This window comes from Nymphaea colorata, chromosome 3 (genome assembly GCF_008831285.2).
Source record: "Nymphaea colorata isolate Beijing-Zhang1983 chromosome 3, ASM883128v2, whole genome shotgun sequence".
NCBI lineage: Eukaryota > Viridiplantae > Streptophyta > Magnoliopsida > Nymphaeales > Nymphaeaceae > Nymphaea > Nymphaea colorata.
In genome coordinates this window covers 15,485,790-15,506,636 of record NC_045140.1, presented here as the reverse complement: position 1 = coordinate 15,506,636, position 20,847 = coordinate 15,485,790, and the positions used below count along the sequence as shown (strand labels likewise).

The 20,847-nt window shown below is 38.3% G+C and overlaps 1 protein-coding gene across 4 annotated transcripts; it reads right to left on the bottom strand.

Annotated features, from left to right (window-relative positions):
- Positions 1-1,115: 1,115 nt before the first annotated feature.
- LOC116250694 (trans-Golgi network-localized SYP41-interacting protein 1) lies at positions 1,116-17,333 on the bottom strand. Of its 4 annotated transcripts, XM_031624520.2 has the most exons (11): positions 17,101-17,332; positions 16,777-16,861; positions 14,876-15,730; positions 14,381-14,737; positions 8,972-14,272; positions 6,456-7,374; positions 5,691-6,364; positions 3,749-3,887; positions 3,574-3,655; positions 3,354-3,472; positions 1,116-1,441 (listed from the first exon to the last, which is right to left on the bottom strand). In XM_031624520.2, exons 2-10 carry the CDS (start codon positions 16,825-16,827, stop codon positions 3,370-3,372), a joined length of 8,481 nt encoding a protein of 2,826 aa, XP_031480380.1. In that variant the 5' UTR covers positions 16,828-16,861; positions 17,101-17,332; the 3' UTR covers positions 1,116-1,441; positions 3,354-3,369. The 4 variants fall into 4 exon arrangements, with proteins under 4 accessions (XP_031480380.1, XP_031480379.1, XP_031480378.1 ...); XM_031624519.2 differs by having other exon boundaries at positions 3,749-3,881; positions 8,972-14,737; positions 17,101-17,333; XM_031624518.2 differs by having other exon boundaries at positions 8,972-14,737.
- Positions 17,334-20,847: the final 3,514 nt, after the last annotated feature.

Genomic DNA, 20,847 nt, shown 5'->3' with positions numbered 1-20,847 from the left:
TATGTGTGCACACACACAGAAACATATTTCACCACAAAACATGTGAGATTTATAATAAAAGGTTTAGACACCAGCTCGTGAACCTTGTCCTCTTCATGCATAGGCCTTTTTCTATCAGAATAAGAAATCAACTAGATTTTATAGTTCATGACTTCCTCTTTGCAGATCAGGAAAACTTGATGTAAGATCAGCAATTTGAAGATGCATACGCAAGTTAATTTCAGAGGGAGAAGATTTGCAGGATCTCTGAGGTCAACAAACAGATCTATACATTCTTGAAACAAGGGCATGGCAAACTGGGATGACAGTCTACAAGGTCGAGATGTTTAGCAAGTAAAAAGTTCAAACCAGTGCTATCTGAACCAGGTAGCATCATAAACTATCAGTTCAAGATTATGTAGCGATTGTTCGTACTCAGGACGTTGCAACAGAACATGATGCATTAAAGGTAACGTTTAACAGATCCAATTTTATTGCTGGTACTAAAAGCTTGGTCTAATATGTGCCTTAGCAGAACAAAAACGACCTACTTAAGAGCACAGCCAGCCAAAGAAGAGTGGCGTCACTAAAGAGCACATCACCCAACCCCTGGATGAAAAGCCTGGACTACCACCCATAATGTCAACACTATTTTCTTGTTAAAAGGGAAAATTTTTCCATTTAGGAACTAACACAAAAGCACATCCAGCTTCCAGGAAGAAACTAAAAAAATAAAGAAAAAAAGCTGGACAAGTAAAATTGGATGATAAGAAAGCTAGGTGCCGCTCGAGCATTTAAGTACAGGAATACCTTTAAGCATGCAAGTCAAACATATGATCTCTAGAGAGATTTTGAACTTGCGAATGAAGCCATGTTATGTGCTTCAGAAGTATCCAATCCTTCCCAAAAGTCAGGGCACCAGTGTCCTTTCCTGAGATAACGCCTTGGACCAGGTTTGCTACTTCGTATACCCAAGCAGGTTTTTTGTCCCAGTAAACCATGGGGATGCTCAACGGTACCAAACTATCATTTCCCCAACAGAAATATGGTTTAAGCACATAAGCAAACCATTAATCTGAAGTCTAATGGCCAGAGTAAACAGAAAACAGACATGATAAATATTAATGCCCCAAAGGTTGTAAATAAAAGAATTACCATATACCTCAATATCAATACAGATATTTACAATGGAAAAATCATATAGACATTTCTTCATTATGTATCCCTTTCTTCTCTGTGGTAGCATGCTTTATTGAATGCGACCAGGCAAACTGAAATCTAGTGAACAAAAGAGAGAGAGAGAGAGAGAGACACAGCTGCCTGTGTGGCAAAATAATTACCTGCTATGGGCTAGGCTAGTCTATGAATTTCTCTAGTATAATGAATGGATTCCAAGAGGACAACCTTGTCAGCCTCTTTTTTTTCTGGCAGTCGACTATCGCAAGCCAAAAACAACTGCAAACTGAGAAAATTATGGAATGATCAGCCTTCCACAGAAGAGTAAACAAAAATTGAATAATTTAAGTCAACGTCCCACAGAAGACTAAAGAACAAAGAAAACAAATGCAATTTAAGTCACATTTCTTTTTCTTTGCTTCTTCATGCAATTACAAGTCATATGTGAATTATCATGCAACAAAGTATAAAATTATAATGTTCTGGAATAAATAAATTCAGATTTCACCTAAGCCCCAAAAGGACAAGGCCTACATAAAGTCATAAGCCATTCTAGAATCATTTCTTTACATTTTATATATGCTATTTAAGCGACCCTATTTTCTTCCCTTTTTTAGCCTATGTGCCTTATCTAACCCATATCTTTGGCATTAAAAGCCCCAGTAACAAGGACAGTTGCATGTTAAAGTGTCCATGGTTCACACAGATGAAGCCTAGTACTAGCCAGGCCTGACCAGACAACTGCGCATGGCATGAGTTGTTCCAGTCATGGTTTCAGAGCTGACAAGAAAGACGCAGTAGAATTCTAGGCATAGGAAAGACATTCAAAAAATGAATATAACAGAAATGTGATCAAGTGTATCAGCTTTATGAAATAGATAAAATGGAATCAATCACCTATTTCCCTTCTACATGCATCCTGGATTGCATTTCAAACCATAAAGTTAAATATCTCAGACACAACTAGCAAATGATATTTACACAAGATTGATTAATTTCAGTAATAATTTGCAAGATTAGTTATATATATTGTTTTCCTCTGCTTGATCTCTGCCAATTGCTTCTAAAATTCTAACAGAAAAGCCAAAAGGTATCCTTACCATTCCTCCTCCTTAGAACAACAGGCATTGTATCACCATAAAATTAGGAAACTCCATGGAAAATCACCATCATATATACTTATATGCACCTACAGGCTAAGTGTCATATGTCAGGTGGCGCATACAAGGTCCAACTTTGCCGCTGGCAGGTTAAACAGAAAAGCTGATGTAGTTGGACTAAAATAAAAAGGATGAGAAAAAAATCAAACAGCGGTATTAAGCTTAGGTCAAACCAGCATGAACTCTGGATAGCTCCGTGACCAAGTAATAGGCAACACAAACATTTGATGATCTGGTATCTCATCCCAACATATCACATAGTCCATACCACATCAAACAGTACATATCACACAAGGGTTCTAAGACCAGGATCATTCGAGAATCAAAGTACAGGACTCAAAATACTATTTCTTGATCCATCAGCACAAAATATGTGGGTATATCTTGGAGACCCTTGGTTAGCTGTAAAGGAAAGGCAGGCAAGGGGGAAAAAAAGGACCTTCTAATTTAAAAAGGAAATAGCCTTATGACAGTCACAGACTCACAAGCATTTCACGGCATATCCTTTATGAATTGTATTTTTAGCATGAATTTGTGTACATAATTCAGGATTTTCAATTTTGTCAGTGGGAGGGAGGTGATGGCAACAGCTGTAGATGGTTATTTCTTTTCTCCATGCAACAGCAACCTACCTCTTTATTGTCCAAGAGAGGGGTAATGGCTTTAATCTGTGAGTAGTATTAATCAACCATGTAATAGGGCCGTTCTTTTTCAAGTCAGTGATGACCGATCGGTTTATTCAGCCACTGCGTCAAGGTTCCCTATAGATTCCCATGGACTAGCACGCAAACGACAGAATCCCACTCTCAAACAACATGCAAGCTTATAGTTACACGCCAATTTTCAAAATAGATACATCCTTCAATTTCCAATAAATCATCATCAATGAAATTAATAAGATCCAAATGAATATATAGAAGCAGATAATATTATGAGGGAGACCTAAAGACAACATGCTAACTTTAAACAATGCATAAATTATAACAGTACATCAATCCACATATTATCACAGGATACAATAACTGAACAACAGCTTACCTAAGATAAGTAGTAGTTAGACAATAGCAGCAGCAAATAATACATGCATCACAACCCAATAGACTATAAATCCGAGTCTCAAAGTCGGCTGCCTCATCAACAACCGTTCTCCTGAAACCCTGATTGGGTAAATAAAAGAATTAAACAATGTGCAGAAACAAATACAAATTAGGCAAGAAAAGATAAAAACTATATCAAAAAATTATGACTTGCAGCCTACCACAGTCCGTCAATCCTGTCCACCAAGGGCCTTGTGATTCTTGGTACAATGCTTGATGTCGCAAGGGACTTGAAACCATGACCTTTAAATTAAACATCTCATCAATAATATATTCATGATTCCAAAATCACTTCAAAGTATTGTAAATAAAGGCTAGTAAGATAGAAGAACTAACTTTTATCGTCCTCTTCTACATCTACCAAACTGCTGCCTGCCTCCATGTCAATTAAGAGATGATCATTGGCAATCTTCCTTATGTTCCGAGCATGAGATACAGTAGGGCCTAAAGTAACCACTTTCTTGTTCCTCTGTCCCTAAAGAAAGAATAAAGAATGAATCTTCACCACATAATATAAAAGGTAAGAGCCGACTTACACAAGAACCATGCTTCCAGTTTTCAAAGGAAAATATGAGATGGCCCATTAACAACAACTCAAAAAAGTGACAACTTGATTATCGTGATTTGCAAAGATCACAAATCTCCACATTGACGGTCAAAATTAAAATATGACAGTAATTTTTTATATGCACACATGATGTGATTTGTGCACATGCTCCAAATTTAAGAAGATGGAATTAGAAGTGAACAAGTCGAGCTAACTCAAGCTCGAATTGAACTCGCTCAGTTAGACTTGACTCGATCTCGACTCGTTTAAAAAGGAATCAAATTCAAGCTAAGAAATGTACTCACTTAAGTAAATGAGTCGAGTTCGAGCTAGGGGGGTTCTGCTCGTGTAAACTTGATTAAGCTCATGCCAAGAGCATATAATAATGACTTTCACAATATTACCATAGAAAACAAATAGTGCCAGTGGGTTTCCTTGTGGCTAGCAAGGGTCAGGGACTCAGGTTCAAAGTTTAAACTTGGTTGTTTTCACTTATATTAAAAAATAATTTTTTTTTGTTAATAAATGGCTTGGCTAAGCTCAAGCCAAATCTCGGCTCGAGCTTAACCGAGTTGAGTTCAAGCCTTCTTAAGCTCGAGCCAAGTGAAGATCGAGCTAGTTAATTCAAGCTCGAGCAAAGCTCTAGTTCAGCCTCTTGAGATTTGAGCCAAGTTCGAGCTGGCACAGCTCAGCTAGAACTCCGCTCATAAGCAGCCTAGGTGGAATATAAAAAGTAAAACACATAGATGTACAGCACATAATAGATAACACAACAGTTTTACCGGTTCACAGTTTTAAATGGACCAATCAAAAGATTCAAAACTTGAGCAAGGACCTAAACCACGTGTTTGTTATGCATTAAATTGTCCAACTAGATGAAATATGGATGGTTTTGGACACCTGCTGAATTTGGGAAGCACCTGGCTAACTCCAGTATATTAAGCAAAATGTTGGTCACCAGTTCAGAGATTTCTTATGTCCTTCAAGGCTAAAAAGATCAATATGAAAACCTATCAAAACAAATGTCAAGTGTAGATTCACATATGAACCTAAGTATTTTGAACTATTCAGTCTGGGTGTAAAGCCAAATGACCTTTGTTGCTATATAAGCATTAGAGTTTGTTCAAAAATAAAACCGAGTCACCAGTGGGAACTGAATTGGCCAAACACCTGGCCCTGGGATGACTGTCCAACATTCCACCAACTGAATTAGTAACCCTCTCCTCCATAATTTGCAACCAAAATTTGGTATTAACATTTTCCATATGCCTATCCAAAAACAAGTGACCAGGCTCTATCTGATCCATAGCATTTATCTAGTAAACCTAAATAAAAGTCTAACATATAGGTTTACCCAGGTCATTATTCACCAGCCGTTCCATCTCATGGATTGTATATCAACATAATTTTACAAGTTAATATTCCAAGCCCCACAGCCCTTGAATATATAGTGCAATTGGGTAAGATCTGGAAGAAGAAAGTCGAAAAAAGAACCAGACTGGAATAACTCTATGCCCCGCTCAATCTCACCAAACAAAGCTACTTCTGCCACTCATCCAATAAACTTCAGCATAAAGGGTTCAGGACAATTTTCCAGTTATGACAGACTTCCTTATGGAAGTGTTAGTCATAAGCACCTTGTGGCTACACCCTCAACCAAAAAATTTTTACATACTATAAAGCTTTTACAAAACATTGTCACACAAAAAAATAAAGAAATTCAGAACATACCACAGATTCAACCTCCAATGCATCTGAAGTACTGACACCAGCTTCCCATGTTCCTGAGACTAATTGTAATTGAGAGTCCTTTTCTTTTATGGAATTCTCAAGCATCTCCACTTTCTTTTGTAACTCATCCACTTTATTCCTTTCACCTAGTAAAAGAGAATCACTGGTTCTAGCAGCAAGCCTTAGGCCATCTAATTCTGAGACCAAGGAGGAAATATGTGCATCTAGTATCTCCATGTTACTGTGCAATCTGTCATTCTTCACGTCATCAGGATTTAGCTCCTGCATCCCCAGACGTGAAACTACCCCATCCAGCCACATGGAGATCTCATGCATCATTGTCAAACTCCTTTTGTTGTTCTCTTGTACTGTGAGTAAATCATTTGTATATTGTGTTACTTCTTGTCGTAAAAAAGAGATCTCTTCATCACGACCTTGTAATTGCACTTGAAAATTTTCAATTTCTGAAAGAAGGTTTTCTGAAAAATGATGCAACTCATCAAACTTTCTTAATGTCGAGGAAAGTTTGGCAACTGCCTTCGCACGAGAAGCTTCAAGACTTTCTATGGCATAATTCTTTTCTTGTACAATTTTCTCTAAATCCTCCACCTTTTTTGCCATGTCTTCCATCTGAACCTCTTCTTCATCCAATGCTTGGATGAGGCCGTCAATTTCTGCAACAAGTTTATAAAAAGTCATGGAAGAAAATAGTAACAGACTAGAAAAGGAATTGCATTCTGAAGCAAATTGACAAACATGTTTTACCTTGATCTTTTTTGCCCAACAGATTATTGATGGATTCAACTTTCTTCTCTAGCTCTTTTGAGGAAGTCTCCCAACTTGTAAGATCATTCACCCGCAACTGCAACATTTCATGAGCATGCTCCAGCAATTTCACCTTTTCCTCCAAATCACTCTCATTTGCTTTGGCACAATGAAGATCCACCAAGTACTTGTTAGCTGTTGCCTCAGCTTCCTTAATCTGAGAAACTAACTCTTCACAAATCCTCTTTTTCTGGATTTCTTTTTCTTGTATTTCTTCCCGTAAGCAGGAAATTGTTGCCTTCAATTCCTTTTGACCTTCCTCTATCATCTCAAACCACTTCTTGGTTGAATCCTTAATAGTTGAAAGTAAATCATCAGCCATTGAAATGACAACCTCCTCACTCAAAATAAACTTATCTTGATCTACAGTTCCTCCTTTATCAGTGTAAGCAGTGGCTAGTTGGATTGTTTCTTCTTTATGTGCATGTATTCCAGAAGTAGACGAAGGCTGCACCCCAGAAGCCAAAGGACGTCCAGATGCCAATAAATGATTTTTAATTTCGAAAACTGAACTACTGCAAGCTTCATAAAGTATCATAATAAGCTTACGCAAAGAATCCAGTTCAGCATCCTCCTCTTTTTTCCTTCCCTCAAGGTCAGATACATATCTCTTCAAAGAAGCTAAAGATTCTGTTGAACTTGTGATTCTTTTTTCACCATTCTCAATGATTTTGATCAGCCTTTCAGAACTTTCACTCAAATTGGAGATCTGCTTCAGCCATCTGTTTTGAACCCAACTGATCATTTTTATGCATGCATGCAGGCCATGACTAACGGACTCAAAATCATGAATATCATGATCTTTATCACATTCATCCAACTGATGCTCCTTCAACTTCATATATAAAGGACCCATTTCCTGAGAAGATTGAAGCACAGAAAAATAAAGTCATAAGCATGGAGTTCCTTGTGAAGCCAAAAACAGAGACTGGAACGAAGTGGATAAAAGATACTGTCAGTAGCTATCGACAAGGTCACAACAAAAACTATCAGAAATACTGTATAAGTCAAAAATTGAGCATACCCAGACAAATATCTGCCAGATATTACAGAACTCTTATTGAGACTCAAAGATCGATAAATGAAGAACATAGCTAGTAGCTACATAAACCATCTACCACCAATGCTAAAAGAAAAAAAAGGTTGTCTCGGCCCATGGTTTCACCCATGTGCTGATGAAACATTTTAATTTTTCCTTTGAAAAGGTACCTATTTCATAATATAAAAAATAAAAATGTTAATATCAATAATTCATCAGATGAATGTAAGACAGGGAAAGGAAATAAGAAATTTAAGAAGATATGTCAACATGGAAATAAGAAGTTTAAGAAGATATGTCAACAAAGAGAGCCATTTTCTTAAAGTTTTTCAATATACAGGGATAGAAAATAGGAGCCCACTAGCAGACACATAATTTTTGTAATTTTCTATTATTTCTATATCTATCTACTATATATATATATATATATTCTGAAGTTTTTTTCTGAAAAAACAACCTTTTACAAAAGGCTTCCAAGAAAAGCCTTCTCAAGGAATTGATTTGAAATGTTGTTGGTGACTAGAACTCATTTCATTAATTTCCCTACTGATGCCTGCTAATCCTAGTAGAAGTTACATATAGTTCTCATCATTATTTACAGGCAATTAAAAATGGAAGAGATTATGTCCCCTAAAGGAAATATTTTGGTACTCTTAGTAGGCCAAAGACATCATTAATTGCACAGAGGTATACCGACCTAAAAGCAAAAACTGGGCAGAGAATTGAAATATTAAAACCTACAACTTGCATATTTACAGGTATATTCAGTTATCTTAAGATTCTTAACTACAATCTATTTAGATAGATTAACTATATAATCCAAAAATACAAGTGAAGTACAAATGTTGCCTCAAAATGAAGCAAAAACAAAATATCCAGGGACAATAGATCCTATACCAAATAAAGTATAGAAATTGTGCAGACAAGCAATGCTTTTTATAACTGCATACGAAGTTCTAGTTACAAAGTCATAATATTCAATCATTTAAAAAAATCACTATGTGCTCCTGATAACTACTTTACCAAATTCAACAGATTTATCCAAAAACCAAAATAACAGAATAACAGGACATGAATAATTTACTCAAAGCATTAGTTCCTTAGGCAAGACAATCACATAGCACTTACATGAAGCACATACCCAGAAACTTTTAGTCTAAAGATCAGCAAGTGAAATGGTATTGATCACATAAAATACAGCAAATAAATATCCATTGCATTTATAAAAATCCATAAGACCATAACTGAGAAACAGTGATGACAACGAAATTGTCCAAGAAAATATCCACTCTTATCAGCAGTAGGCATACTAGGAAATGACAGCACCAACCTCACAATTTCCTTTATTTATTATTTTTTTTAGCCTCCCATGTACTAGAAGTCTAGAACCAATGTTTATAAGATGAACAAAAATTACCTCATGTAGTTCATCACTTGTTGGGACCATCCTACGAGCTTCTTCCACAGGAAACTCAATGATTTCAATAGGAACCATCTTCTTCAGGAAAGCAACCAAACTGGCCTCCACACTACCAAACATCTCTAACTCCCTGGAGAAACCATCAGTGAGGAGACCATGTAAAGCATAGCATGCCTCATTTAGTTGTTCCAATCCAATATTCAGCTTTAATTCCTTCTGATGTTGATTCTTTCTATCTTCAATAACGCTCTTACTTGTTTGCTCAAGATGCAAAAGAGCCTCAGATTTTGCAGCTTCTGCAGCATCCCTCTGTGCAGATATGGCCCCAATTATGCTTTCCTTCTCTATTAGTTCCTCTTGAAGATTCTCATATCTTTCTTGGACATCATTTAGCTCGGCTACAAGTAACTCTGCTGCATGTTTCGATCTTTTTGCATCTTGTTCACAAGAAGAACACTGGGCCTCAAGATCATGGACAACCTTTACCAGCTGCTCCAGCTTCTGTAAAGGTTTGGTGCTGGTAACCTTACTGATTATGCTAACAGCATTCAGAGCAGTCAAAAATTCATTCAAGGCACAGATATTGCTATCTAAGGTATCTTCAGTTTCTTCCAGTTTGTTTCTTAGTACAACATTTTCAGATTCAAGTGCTTCACACTTCCCTTGGTAGCCTAGTAACTGTTGGATTTTCTGCTCACATTCGACAAGAGCATCATTGCACTTCTGGACCTCAATCTTTAACCTTTCCATCTCAGAGTTCGTCTCTTCAAGAGTCTGTTTCAGCTGGTCCCGCTGTTGAACCAATGCTTTCCCTTTTCTTACTGCAACACCAAGCTTCTCTCTTGTTGAAGTACATTTTTGTTCCTCTTGACTTAGTTGTTCTTCCAATAATTTTTTCTGCCTCCCAAGTTCTTGAACCTCAATGACCAATGACTCATATTGTTCACAGATTTGATCACGTTCTTCCTTGACAAGGGATAAAGCAGACAAAGCCTCATCAAGCTCTCTCTTTGAAGCCCCACTGTCTGTTTCCATCATTACCGTCATATCAGCTGTTGCTTTATCCTCAATCATTTCTATGTTAGCTTGTTCTGTCTCTTCCTGCTTTTCTTTGTCTCTCAGAACAGAGTTCTCCAGCGAGATAGTTCTGTAACTATCTAGAAGCATTTTGATATGTTCCCTTAAACTGTCAATGTAACTACCATCAGAGAAATTTCCTTTTATGTCATGATTGAGCAGTACATTATCAATCAAGGCTTGCAACTTTTTTATCTCATCTTCCAAAGCAGCGGAATACTTTTCATGAGCACAATTCTGCTCCTCTATCTTTTCTTGCAGTAGTTCAATTTCCTTTTCCATAGAAGAACAGTACTCGTTGTTTGTAGCTTTCTGCTCATGAATCTTTTCCTGCAAGGAGAAAACCTCTTTGTGAAAATTCTCTTTCTCTAGTTCATCTCTAAGCACTTTCTCCAAGAGTTGCTCATGCTCTTGAGCAAGCTTCTCAAGGCGACCTGCAAGAAGCTCCTTCTCATGTGTGACAGTTCCAAGTGCAGCCTCAAGGTTGGATATCTTATTTCTTGACTCTTCCAAATCAACCATGATTGCACTAGATGACTCTACAAGGCTCTCAATCTTCTCTCTGAATGCATCCCTATCATGTTGAGCTTCCCAGAGTGTTTTTCTTAACCAATCAATCCTCTCTTCCAGCTCAACCGACTGCAGATTCGGTGGAATATCTATCTTGTCCATAACCTCTTCCCATCTCTGTACAAGACTGTTCCTTTCCATTAAGGACTGCTCTAACATGTCATTTTGCTCAGCAAGACCATAGAACCTACTCTGTAGCTCCTCATATTTTCTCTTCAGATCATCAATTGCAGGATTCAAGCTTGACTGGGAATCTTCCTTCCAGGGATCAGAAGCCACAAAACCAGCCTCACCCACAGAGCTTTTTTGATCCCAATCTGTCAAAACAGGGTTTCCAGATATGGATCTAACCAGCCATTCAATTTTTTCAGTTACATCTCCAAAATTAAATTGGTCTGGTAACTCTAATTCATCCAGAATCTCCTCAATCCTTTGAAGAACGGAATCTTTCTGGAGAAATGACTCTCTCAGTGTAGTGGCAGAATTCCTAATATATGATAGCTCTGATTCAAGGGCTTCAATCCGTTCACCTGCCTCTGAGTATACTTTAAGTTTTGCCTCAGCTTCATGAAGTGATGTACTCTTGGACTGCAGTTCCTTCCAGCACTTTTCCAGGTCACTTGTCTTCTCTGCCAATGACTGTTTCAGTGCATCACGTTGCACAATCAAACCTTTTCCTTTGGCAACTGCTATACTAAGCTTTTCCTTCACCGAAGTCACTCTTTGTTCCGATTGCACAAGTTCAAGATCTTTGTTTCTTAATTCTGAACAAGTAGAATCAAGATCTGCCCCCACCTTAGCCAAGCCTTCTTTAAGGTTCTGTGTTTCAACTTCCAGTTGAGCTTTTATGGAGTTTAACTGATGGATTGTCTCCTGCAGCTCGCGTAGACTAACCAACTTTGACTCAAATTCTTCCTTCAACATCACATGTAAAGGCACCATGTTGCACTCATCAAGAAGTTCAGGCCTTGTACTAAAGTCCCCAATGCATTTTTTTAACAAATTCAACTGCTCAGTAATTTTTTTATATTTTTCAAGAAGAGAGAAAATCAAAGTGTCAAGGTACTCTAATGGATGTTTGCGCATATCAACTACCACCTGTTCAGGCAAAACTTCCTTTTCAACAGCTTCGATCAATTGTCTGACTAATCTGTGTGTCTCCTCATCAAGCTGTGATCCAAGCTCTGCAGTCCCTTCACTTGCATACTTCTCAGATAACAATTGAGGATGAGAAACATCCAAAGGTGTAACTTTTACAGGATCAGAAGCATCATCAGAGTTGTTACAACTGTGAGGTTCATCTTTACCGGAACAAACTTTTTTCAATTCTTCAATCTCCTGAGCTTTACAGAACAATTTTGACTCAAGTTCAACTTTTGTAGAATGAAGGACAGACCGTTCATTGAGAAAATTATGCAACTGCACTGTGAGGATTTCACATGACTTTGGTAGAACAATTTGCAGTTTCTCAAAGTTTAGATTCTCTTCAACAGACTGCTCAAGCCCACAGAAATCATTAATCACCTTCATCACATTAGAATAGGTCCTATCAAGCAGCAAGACAGCTGATTGGTTCCTTTCATGCAAAAGCACATGTTTGTTTTTGAGTTCTTCCAATGAGAGACGACACACCACTCCTTCAATATATGAAGCGAGAAGCTGTCTGTGCAAGTCCATTATTGTTTCTACAGCAGCAGAAACAGCAGTAGAAAGGCGCATGCTGACAGCAAGATCACTGGGTTCATTGGATATGAAGGAGACAGGATTTGTACATTCCCTGAGCTTTTCTACTGCACTGAAGATTTCTGCATAGATAAAGCTACTCTCCAACTCAAGAATAGACATCTTCTCATCTACTTCTTTCTGCAGGCATTCGACTTGAGTAACCATCATGTCAGCCGTATGGCAGAAACTGTGATGTAACTCATCCAAACGAACATGAAGATCATAAGTTAAAGAGTCATAGTCAAGTAACTTTTTCATGTTTTTCTCATTAGACCTCAACAACACATTCACCTGTGCTTCAAGATCCGAATTTTCTTGTTTTTTTGCAACATGTTCTGCTTGGAGATTCCTCAGAGCCCCAAGTGCAGCTTCTTTACATCTCTGCTCTTCCATGAAAAGATGAGAAGCCTTCACCAGATCCAAGCCTACTTGTTTGAGGACACATTGCAGTCGATGAAGCTCTTCCTTGGCTAGCCTAAGACAGGTAGAGGAACTAGCATCCTGCGGTTGATTAACATCAGCCTTCTTGTCAATTTTACTCTGGTCCCCAATGGTAGGTTTCACTATAGAGCTTACCTCTTCAACAAAAGTTTCTTCACTAAGAGATTTTGCCTCAAAAGCTTGAATTATCTTTGAAATTCCAGAAGCACTTTTACTTGAAAACCTGACAAAAGATGCATTATCAGACCCTATGTTCTGAATGGACTTCTCAAGCCTCTTAATTGTCATCAGCGCATCCTCAAGATACTCTTTCAAAGATCCAAAACCATCATACTCAGCCCCATGTTCCTTTTCAACATGATCAGGCTTTGCTTTATCATCACATAGAACAGAAGATTTTTGGATCATAGTCATGCCAGATCCTTCACAAGTAGAGCTTAAATGTAGGTCTTCAGCTGCTTTATCTCTATGTACATCGAGGCTGCAAGAAAGACAAAAGTTTTCTTCTAAAAGTTCTTCAATGTAAGACATTGCTTCTCTTAGGTCATCCTCAAGAGAAGTTTGTCTCCTCACCACCTCAAGCAACTCAGCCGTAATTTTTGAGTTTTCACTCACAAGATCATCTTCTCTCTTCTTTCTCAAAGTAAGTTCAAGCTTATTCACCCCCAACTGATCCCTGGCAGCAAGAAGATCCCTCGTTAAAGTTCCATTTGTTGTTTCCAATACTGATATTAATTCCTTGCTACTTGCTAAGTCCTCTGTTAATTGACATAATTGAGCATCTGATTTCACCAATTTATTCTGAAGATCACAGTTCTGAAGCGTAAGTTCCTCAATTTTCTCCATTGTGGAGCATAATTGAGTATTAAGCTCTTTGTTTCCATCACGCAAATCTCTAAGTTCCTGGCTTATCTCTTCTTCAGACAGTTCCAATTTCTTCTGCAGGTCTATTATCCTATTCTCAAGCTCTAAAATCTTATTCCTTGCAGAAAACAACTGAGTTTCAAGCCCCTCCTTGCCAACTGTCATGGCCATGAGCTCTGAACGGCACTGAGCAAATTCTTCTGTGATACTTGCACTGCTTCCATGAGCTACATTCAGTAACGACCTGAGCTTTGATACCTCGTTCAGAAGCTGCTCATCCTGTTCATCAGACTTCAACTGTATCAGGCTTTGTTCCTGAAGTTGCACCTGGAGAACATCCCCTATGATGCTCCTAATGTAAAGCTCTTCAACAATCTTCAATAACGCACCATCAGAACTGCAGCTTCTTTCTGGTCCAGCTGCATAATGAATGTATGATGATTCATATGCTCCATCCTCACATTGTATCACTGGAGAGACCATTCCACCATCTGTCGCAAGCACAGAAGAACCTTGTAGGTCTGAAGACACCAACAAGGAATCTTTAGCAGTTTCAGATAACTCAGTTTCTGATGCCAAACATCTAGCTCCTGCATCTTGATTTTCCTGAAGATCTTCCTCCTGCAACATACTTTTATCAGCAGAATTTTCACCCCAAAACTGAGAGGAGGATACAAAACCAGCAGCATTCCTGTTGAAATCCACTTCATTTAGATGATCAGTTTTTACCTCTGCATCTATAGGTAACATTGTACTATCCTGCAGAACATCTTCTGTCCAATGTTTGCCATGTTTATTCTTTTCAATCTGCAAATTCGCAGCTTCTATGGGAAACTGTACAGCTGCCCCCTCTATTTTTGTTGACAAAACTGCAGCTACCCCACAAACAGCTTCATCCAAAGGTTCTTGCTTTTCCTCCTGAACCAACTGCAATGTTGTGGCATCTGCAAGCATCACATGGTCCACATCTTTGGATAGCTCATTATTGGTCCTATCATCCCCTTCTGGAGGACCACCATGTCCTCGAAACTCCTCTCCGTCCACATGTGCACAAGTGTTTTGGTCCAAACCAGAAATTTGAACTTCCTGCATTGGCCCTACCCAGCAGAAAATGAGAATATAATTATACATCAAAGTACAATTACACTTTCTAATCTAATGAATGTTTTGAATTTTTTTTTTTGGCACAAGCATATCTTGAGATACAAAAACAGCAAATCTCACCTGATCATCAAGATTAGAGTACATGGATTCGACAGCACAAGTTGAACCACCGTCATCCTGTAAACCAGATGGATTAATTTCTCCTTCACGATGCAATCCTTCCAAATTTCCGACCCTTGCACCTGCGGCCACAAGTATCTGACTGCAACCCAATACTGAATCACCTTCAGAAACCTCCAGATGTCGATCATCCATGGGTTGTTCATGTTCAAGACCTGGTGAATGTGTTTCATTCTCAGAACTAATTGTTCCCAGTCTAACTTCATCAGCCATGGAATCCTGCCGGCAGCCTTCTTCACTTGCTTCTGCTTCTAGCAGTGTCCCGGAAAAACTGACCACTGTCAGAACCCTATCATGAATCTCCTTAGGATAATCGCTTGTGACATCCTGCTCCTGACGGATACCTGATGAATCTGTTCCATCTTCTGGATGCACCATTTCTTTTCTGCCCAGTTGTATTGGTCTAGTATCCTGTACAGGGTCAATCGCATTTTGGACGTCTGAAGCCCCTGAAGCTGCAGGGGCCACCTCTGCATCAGTATCTTGAGAAAGGGGTGCAGCCCTCACCGCTGTTTCCCTTTCAGGATGCACTACTTCTTCATCCTGGTTCAATGGTTCGTCACCTTGCACTGGTTCTAATATATGTTCAGCATTTAGGGGTAAGGGGCTTGTTTCTACTTCCGAAAGTGACCTTTCAGCATCAAGCTTCACCAATTTTTCATCGGTGGAACTTGCCAAAGTCACTTCTGCGTGAGGAAGTTGACTGGGAGATCCAGTCTCCAGAGCTGCTCCTTTATCTAAAAGTTTTCCATGACCAACACCTTTGTTCTCCCTCTTTTGCCTGAACTGTTCAAGCTGGGGAAAAAAAACATGTTATTAGAAATTTAGAACACAAATTGGTGAGAGCTGGAAATGAAACTATACCAGGGAAAAAAAAACTCTCGACTTATTAAATCACTGCATGCAGTCAAGAGAGGATGTATCACAACGAACAAGCGCTAGTAAAGCTGTAAATCATGTGACTATAACAATTTGCAACAAAAAATGCAACTCAAAGTAAAAATAAACTGAACCATAAGCCTGAATTACGTCCTCCATAGAACTTGCCATATTACAACCTAAAAAGTGAAACTGAAATAGAACAGCAAACTACAATTAAAGGAAAAAGTAGTGTCTGTAAAGCTGTGACAACATTTCAGTTTGCTTTCCTGGATGAGCTACAATTTCCAGGTTTTTCACTGGAGGTAGTAAAAAGGAATTCGTGCAAATAAAACTAATGGCACTATGGCATGACTAAGGATGTCGACAGAGTCAATGTCCGACAGACAACAAATCAACAATAAAGTGGATTACAATAAGCAAAAGAAAAATAGTCGAAGGACCAGTGGAACATCCCTTGTTTACAGATGTTCCATTGGAGTTACATTTCTTCCATCGACACAGCCAAAATAGAACGACTGTGACGCTCTTTAGACCGAAGTTGCCAAAACCTATCCTATAAATAATAAATGAAAGTTCAGAGCCAGGAATTCGAAGAATTTAAGATTAAAATCAGTGCAGGTCAAAGTTTAGCTAATCCATGAAAGTTATTTGATAAATAGTAAATATATTGACTCCAAGAGCTTCGGAAAACCTATTGTCAAACTTGTCACATTTGAAGTTGCCATAATTAATCGCATTTGCTTTGAAAATAACCGGTAAGAATCAAAATAAATCTCGGCAACTTTAATAGTTTCCCGGAATAATAAAGAACTCCGAAGTTTTGCAACATAGAATTTCAGATCTTCCAGAACTACAGAACTGAGGCCGTTCCCAGACAATAAGTACCGGAGTTTTGTATGTCAGCCAAAAACAACAATTTGAAGCCACGCCCAGAGTAGAGAAGGGGTAGGAAAAAAAACCTTCTTCCGGCCTGCGGCAAGTAGATCACTCTTCTTCCGATTCTTATCCATCAGATCCACGCCGCCTCCGGATTTTCCCCACGACCTGATGTCCACCATGAAACAAATCAAATAACTTGAAAACAAGCACTCTCAGCATGATCCGACCCTCCCTTTACCTGAGGGCCGATCACGAATCTCCACGACCGAGGGCATAAGACAAAGAAACAACACAAACAAAAAGAAAAGACAAAGCAAAAGGATCCAAGCCAGGACATAACTCAAAATATTTCGCTTCGTTCATAGAAATAGAAACTACAAAATGTATCAGAAACACAAGCTTACCTCGACCGAGGTTCACATGAACGGCTTCGTCTCTCGCAGACCGATCAAAGGGAGAACGAGAGAGAGGATCAAAGAAAAGGGAAACGGAATGATTTGAGAAGAAAATTAGGCGCGGGGTGTCAGTTGGGTTCACTGCGGCGTCAATTCGTAGATCTGACGCCAAGATCTGTCGCTCCACGACAACGCCCGAAAACACCGACCTACCGAACCCGCGAGCGACGTTGAATTTTAACACGCCGAAACGAATACAACTAACGAAAGAGGCGAGGACGAAGGCGGGGGGGTGTTCGTGTTCGACTAGAATGACGATAATGTCCACGTGAATTTGCTAAAATTTACGGCGAAGATTGCCTGCCGACAACCGCCCGGTCCTGTGGGAGCGATACACTGGTTCCAGCCGGTAATTTAAACCTCCAGCCATGCGAGGGACCTGGTGTCCCCCTCACTCTCGTATCTATAACGCGGGTGTGTTCTTACTAGACAACCTTATGAACGTAACACGGTAAGAAAAAGCTGAAGCAAACATGACCACTAAGGAGTCAGTTTGGTAATGAGAAAAGTAATAACTTGTTTCATGAATCTATCCCCAAGTTTACGGTGATTGAACACTGTAACATGGTATTTCATAAACCTGTTCAATCTTTACCACACAATTATGAAATAGTTGCTATTGTTCCTATATGGCTGGTTCGGCAACATAAACAAGGTATAAGCTTGATGAAAGGACTTCAACTTCACATGCTTCGTAACAATGTATGTCAATAGTATTACTAATCACTTGGTTCAACTAAAGTCCAGTTCATGACATTGAAAAACCTAGTGTATCATGATACTGTAAATTGTTCTAATATTGAGCATTAGGCTGGAATTGTAGTTAACAAGTGTCTTGGGAAGCAAATATTTTGAGATCCTCATAAATTAGTTTTCTAGAGTTCCAACTTGATGTTGGAAATTAGTTGGTATATGCCCATAAAATTTGGGAACTTCGCACTTAGTTGGTTTATTATTTCGTGCAATTTAGATCTTATAAATTGAATTTCACAACGTAACAATGATTTTGTACTTTTTGGGCCATTTGGGGATAGTGACATGTTATTGTCTCATGCATCTAACCCAAAAATTAGTTAGATACATGTAGCACAATAAAAAGTATTTAATGAATCTGCCCTACTTTTAGGGAAGATGCATGAAACAGTAACATAATGTTACCGTGCCCAAACAGCCCCTTTGTACTATGGTACAACCCATAATTAAGACTAGTGCTTGAGATATTTTTTTAAATGCATAGGTTAGTGTATTAATCAGAAATACAATGGCTCTGACATTGAATTTCATGCATCAACATTGTGAATCATGAAATAAATAAACAGGAGAACATGGGAGAGAGAGAGATGAAACAAAAAAACATTGTTAATTGTGAATGCTAAAATGATCGTCAAGATCGATCATTCCTCTTGACCCAATATATCTGTGTAAGGCTTTACATTTTTCATTCCGATAATGACTTAAGATTTAATTATAAATAAAGACAAACGTATGTGTGTGTGTGTTTGTGTCATCTTGGAACCAGATGAACCAGTGATTAAATCATAATGAGGTTGCAGTGGGAATAATAAATGATGTGATTTTGGAAAAGGAGATGAGAAGTGGGGCTACTAGGAAAATTTAAATAAGACATTAAATGAGAGTGGGGGAAACCAAACGGTCACTCGAGTAACATTAAATTCGGATAAGTGTTTTGGGGCTCTTAAAAAGGGGCTATTTATCTTGGTTTGGCAGCATTTCAGCTTCATACTTGCAGAAGTTTCAGCGGGGAAAATTTCAGCAAAAAAAAAAAGTCGGAGAGAGAGATATACATCCCATTTTTTGCTTCATCTTCAGTTCCAATGGAAACTGGTAGTAATTGGTTACTCCTTTGCCATCTTAACCATTTAACTTCTTGAGAAGAGAAATTAAAGGAGTCGCTGACGGAAAATTAGGGCTATTATAGTCACTGACAACTCAAGTTAGCATTGTACTCTATAGTGCAAAAGGTCAAGCGATATATAGTTATATATATGTGTGTGTATATAATATAAAAAAAAAGAATGAGTTGAGACCATTTTAGTTGCTGTTTTATGCAAAGGTCATGTAACCTATAATTTTATACATATACATGTGTGCGTGTGTGTGTAAGGTACAAGGAGGAAGAATGAACTGAATCAGCTCTAGTTAACCAGGGTTGTCTCTATTTGAAGGTTCCTCAAGTAAGTATGTAGACTTGGAAATAGGACTATCTATTGATATATATGTAGTTTCTAATGGGTATATTATAATTTGGTCAATGTAAATATATATGTTGCGATAGTAGAGAGAAAGAGAGCGTTTGAGGTGCTGGTGGACTGTGTTTGGAACAGACAAATTCTACAGGTGGACTGAAGTGGAGAGTATATATATATTTTTGTTTGGAGAGCAAGAAGTCTCTTAGTCCCTCAACTTGAGTGCCTAAAGGGTCTGGTCTACCAATTCAGGTGATATTTGATGGTGTAACTGCTACTGTAACGGTGATTTAGGAGATCTTGGTAAGCTTAGTTCAAGTTACTCTCGGTCTATATAGATCTTTTGTAAAGATATACCTATGTGTTTTGCCCGTAGAGTTTTCTATTAATAGTAGTCACAATGACCATTTTATAACCGCTAAACTTTCAGTGTATTTTTGTTACACAAGAGTCTTGTATCTATCGCATGTTATCTTTTGTTATAGTAAATCATACCCCTTTTGACGGCATGAATGGTTCAACTCATGGGTAGTAGCCATGATCCTTCATATTGATTTGTCTTGATATAATTGTATATTTATTTTATCGAACCATACTGCATCCATGTTTTCATATCACTATGCCCAAAGCAAACCGACCCTATCCCTTCTATCTATACAAATAGCTCTTGATTGATTGATGACTTTTGGACGGACTCCCTCAACTTTGCAATGAACTAACATTGCCAATCTTGGCACTGAGTTGAGTATGGGTTTCTTGTGGATGTCTTATTGGTTGCGTTTATGTTTATCTTTTTGTCTTGGTCCTAAATGAGTCCTTGAAACGACTGTTTTGATCACATGTTTTGGTTTGTTATGTACTGGTGAAGTAATGATTTTGTTTTAATGTATTTTGGTTCTGTTGAAAACAAAAACAAAAAAAAAAACAAAAAATCAATTGCTTCCTAACTGATCATTTTGAGCACTCTCTGAATTTAAAGAAGAAGTTGCTTCCTAACTGATCATTTTGAGCACTCTCTGAATTTAAAGAAGAAGTTGCTTCCTAACTTTTTTTTTTTTGCACTGAATGGAAATATGGAATGCAACCAACTAAAAATCAATTGTGAACACCTTTAGATGATGGGAGCATCGCAGGACAAGCTTAACTTGTGTTAATTCGACTCAAGCGTGACTCACTTATTAAATGAGTCAAACTCGAGTGAAAATGGAAACTTGGCTTTGATCACGAATTGAGCCCAATCCAGGCAAGCTGGCCTCAAGTATGTTCATTCAACGTGTAGTGCTTCCTTCACAAAAATCACATTTGCTGCGGTGGGCGTTTCTCTTATCCACCATTTGGAGGTTTAAGCTCATTGAACCCACCCAGCTCGACACCTGAACGCCATATCCACGAGCATCGCGAAAATGAAAATTGAGCATGTTATCTTTATTTCATTAGAATCTTTTTTTAAGGTGCTTGATAACTGGTAGTTAGAAAATGAGTCACGTTC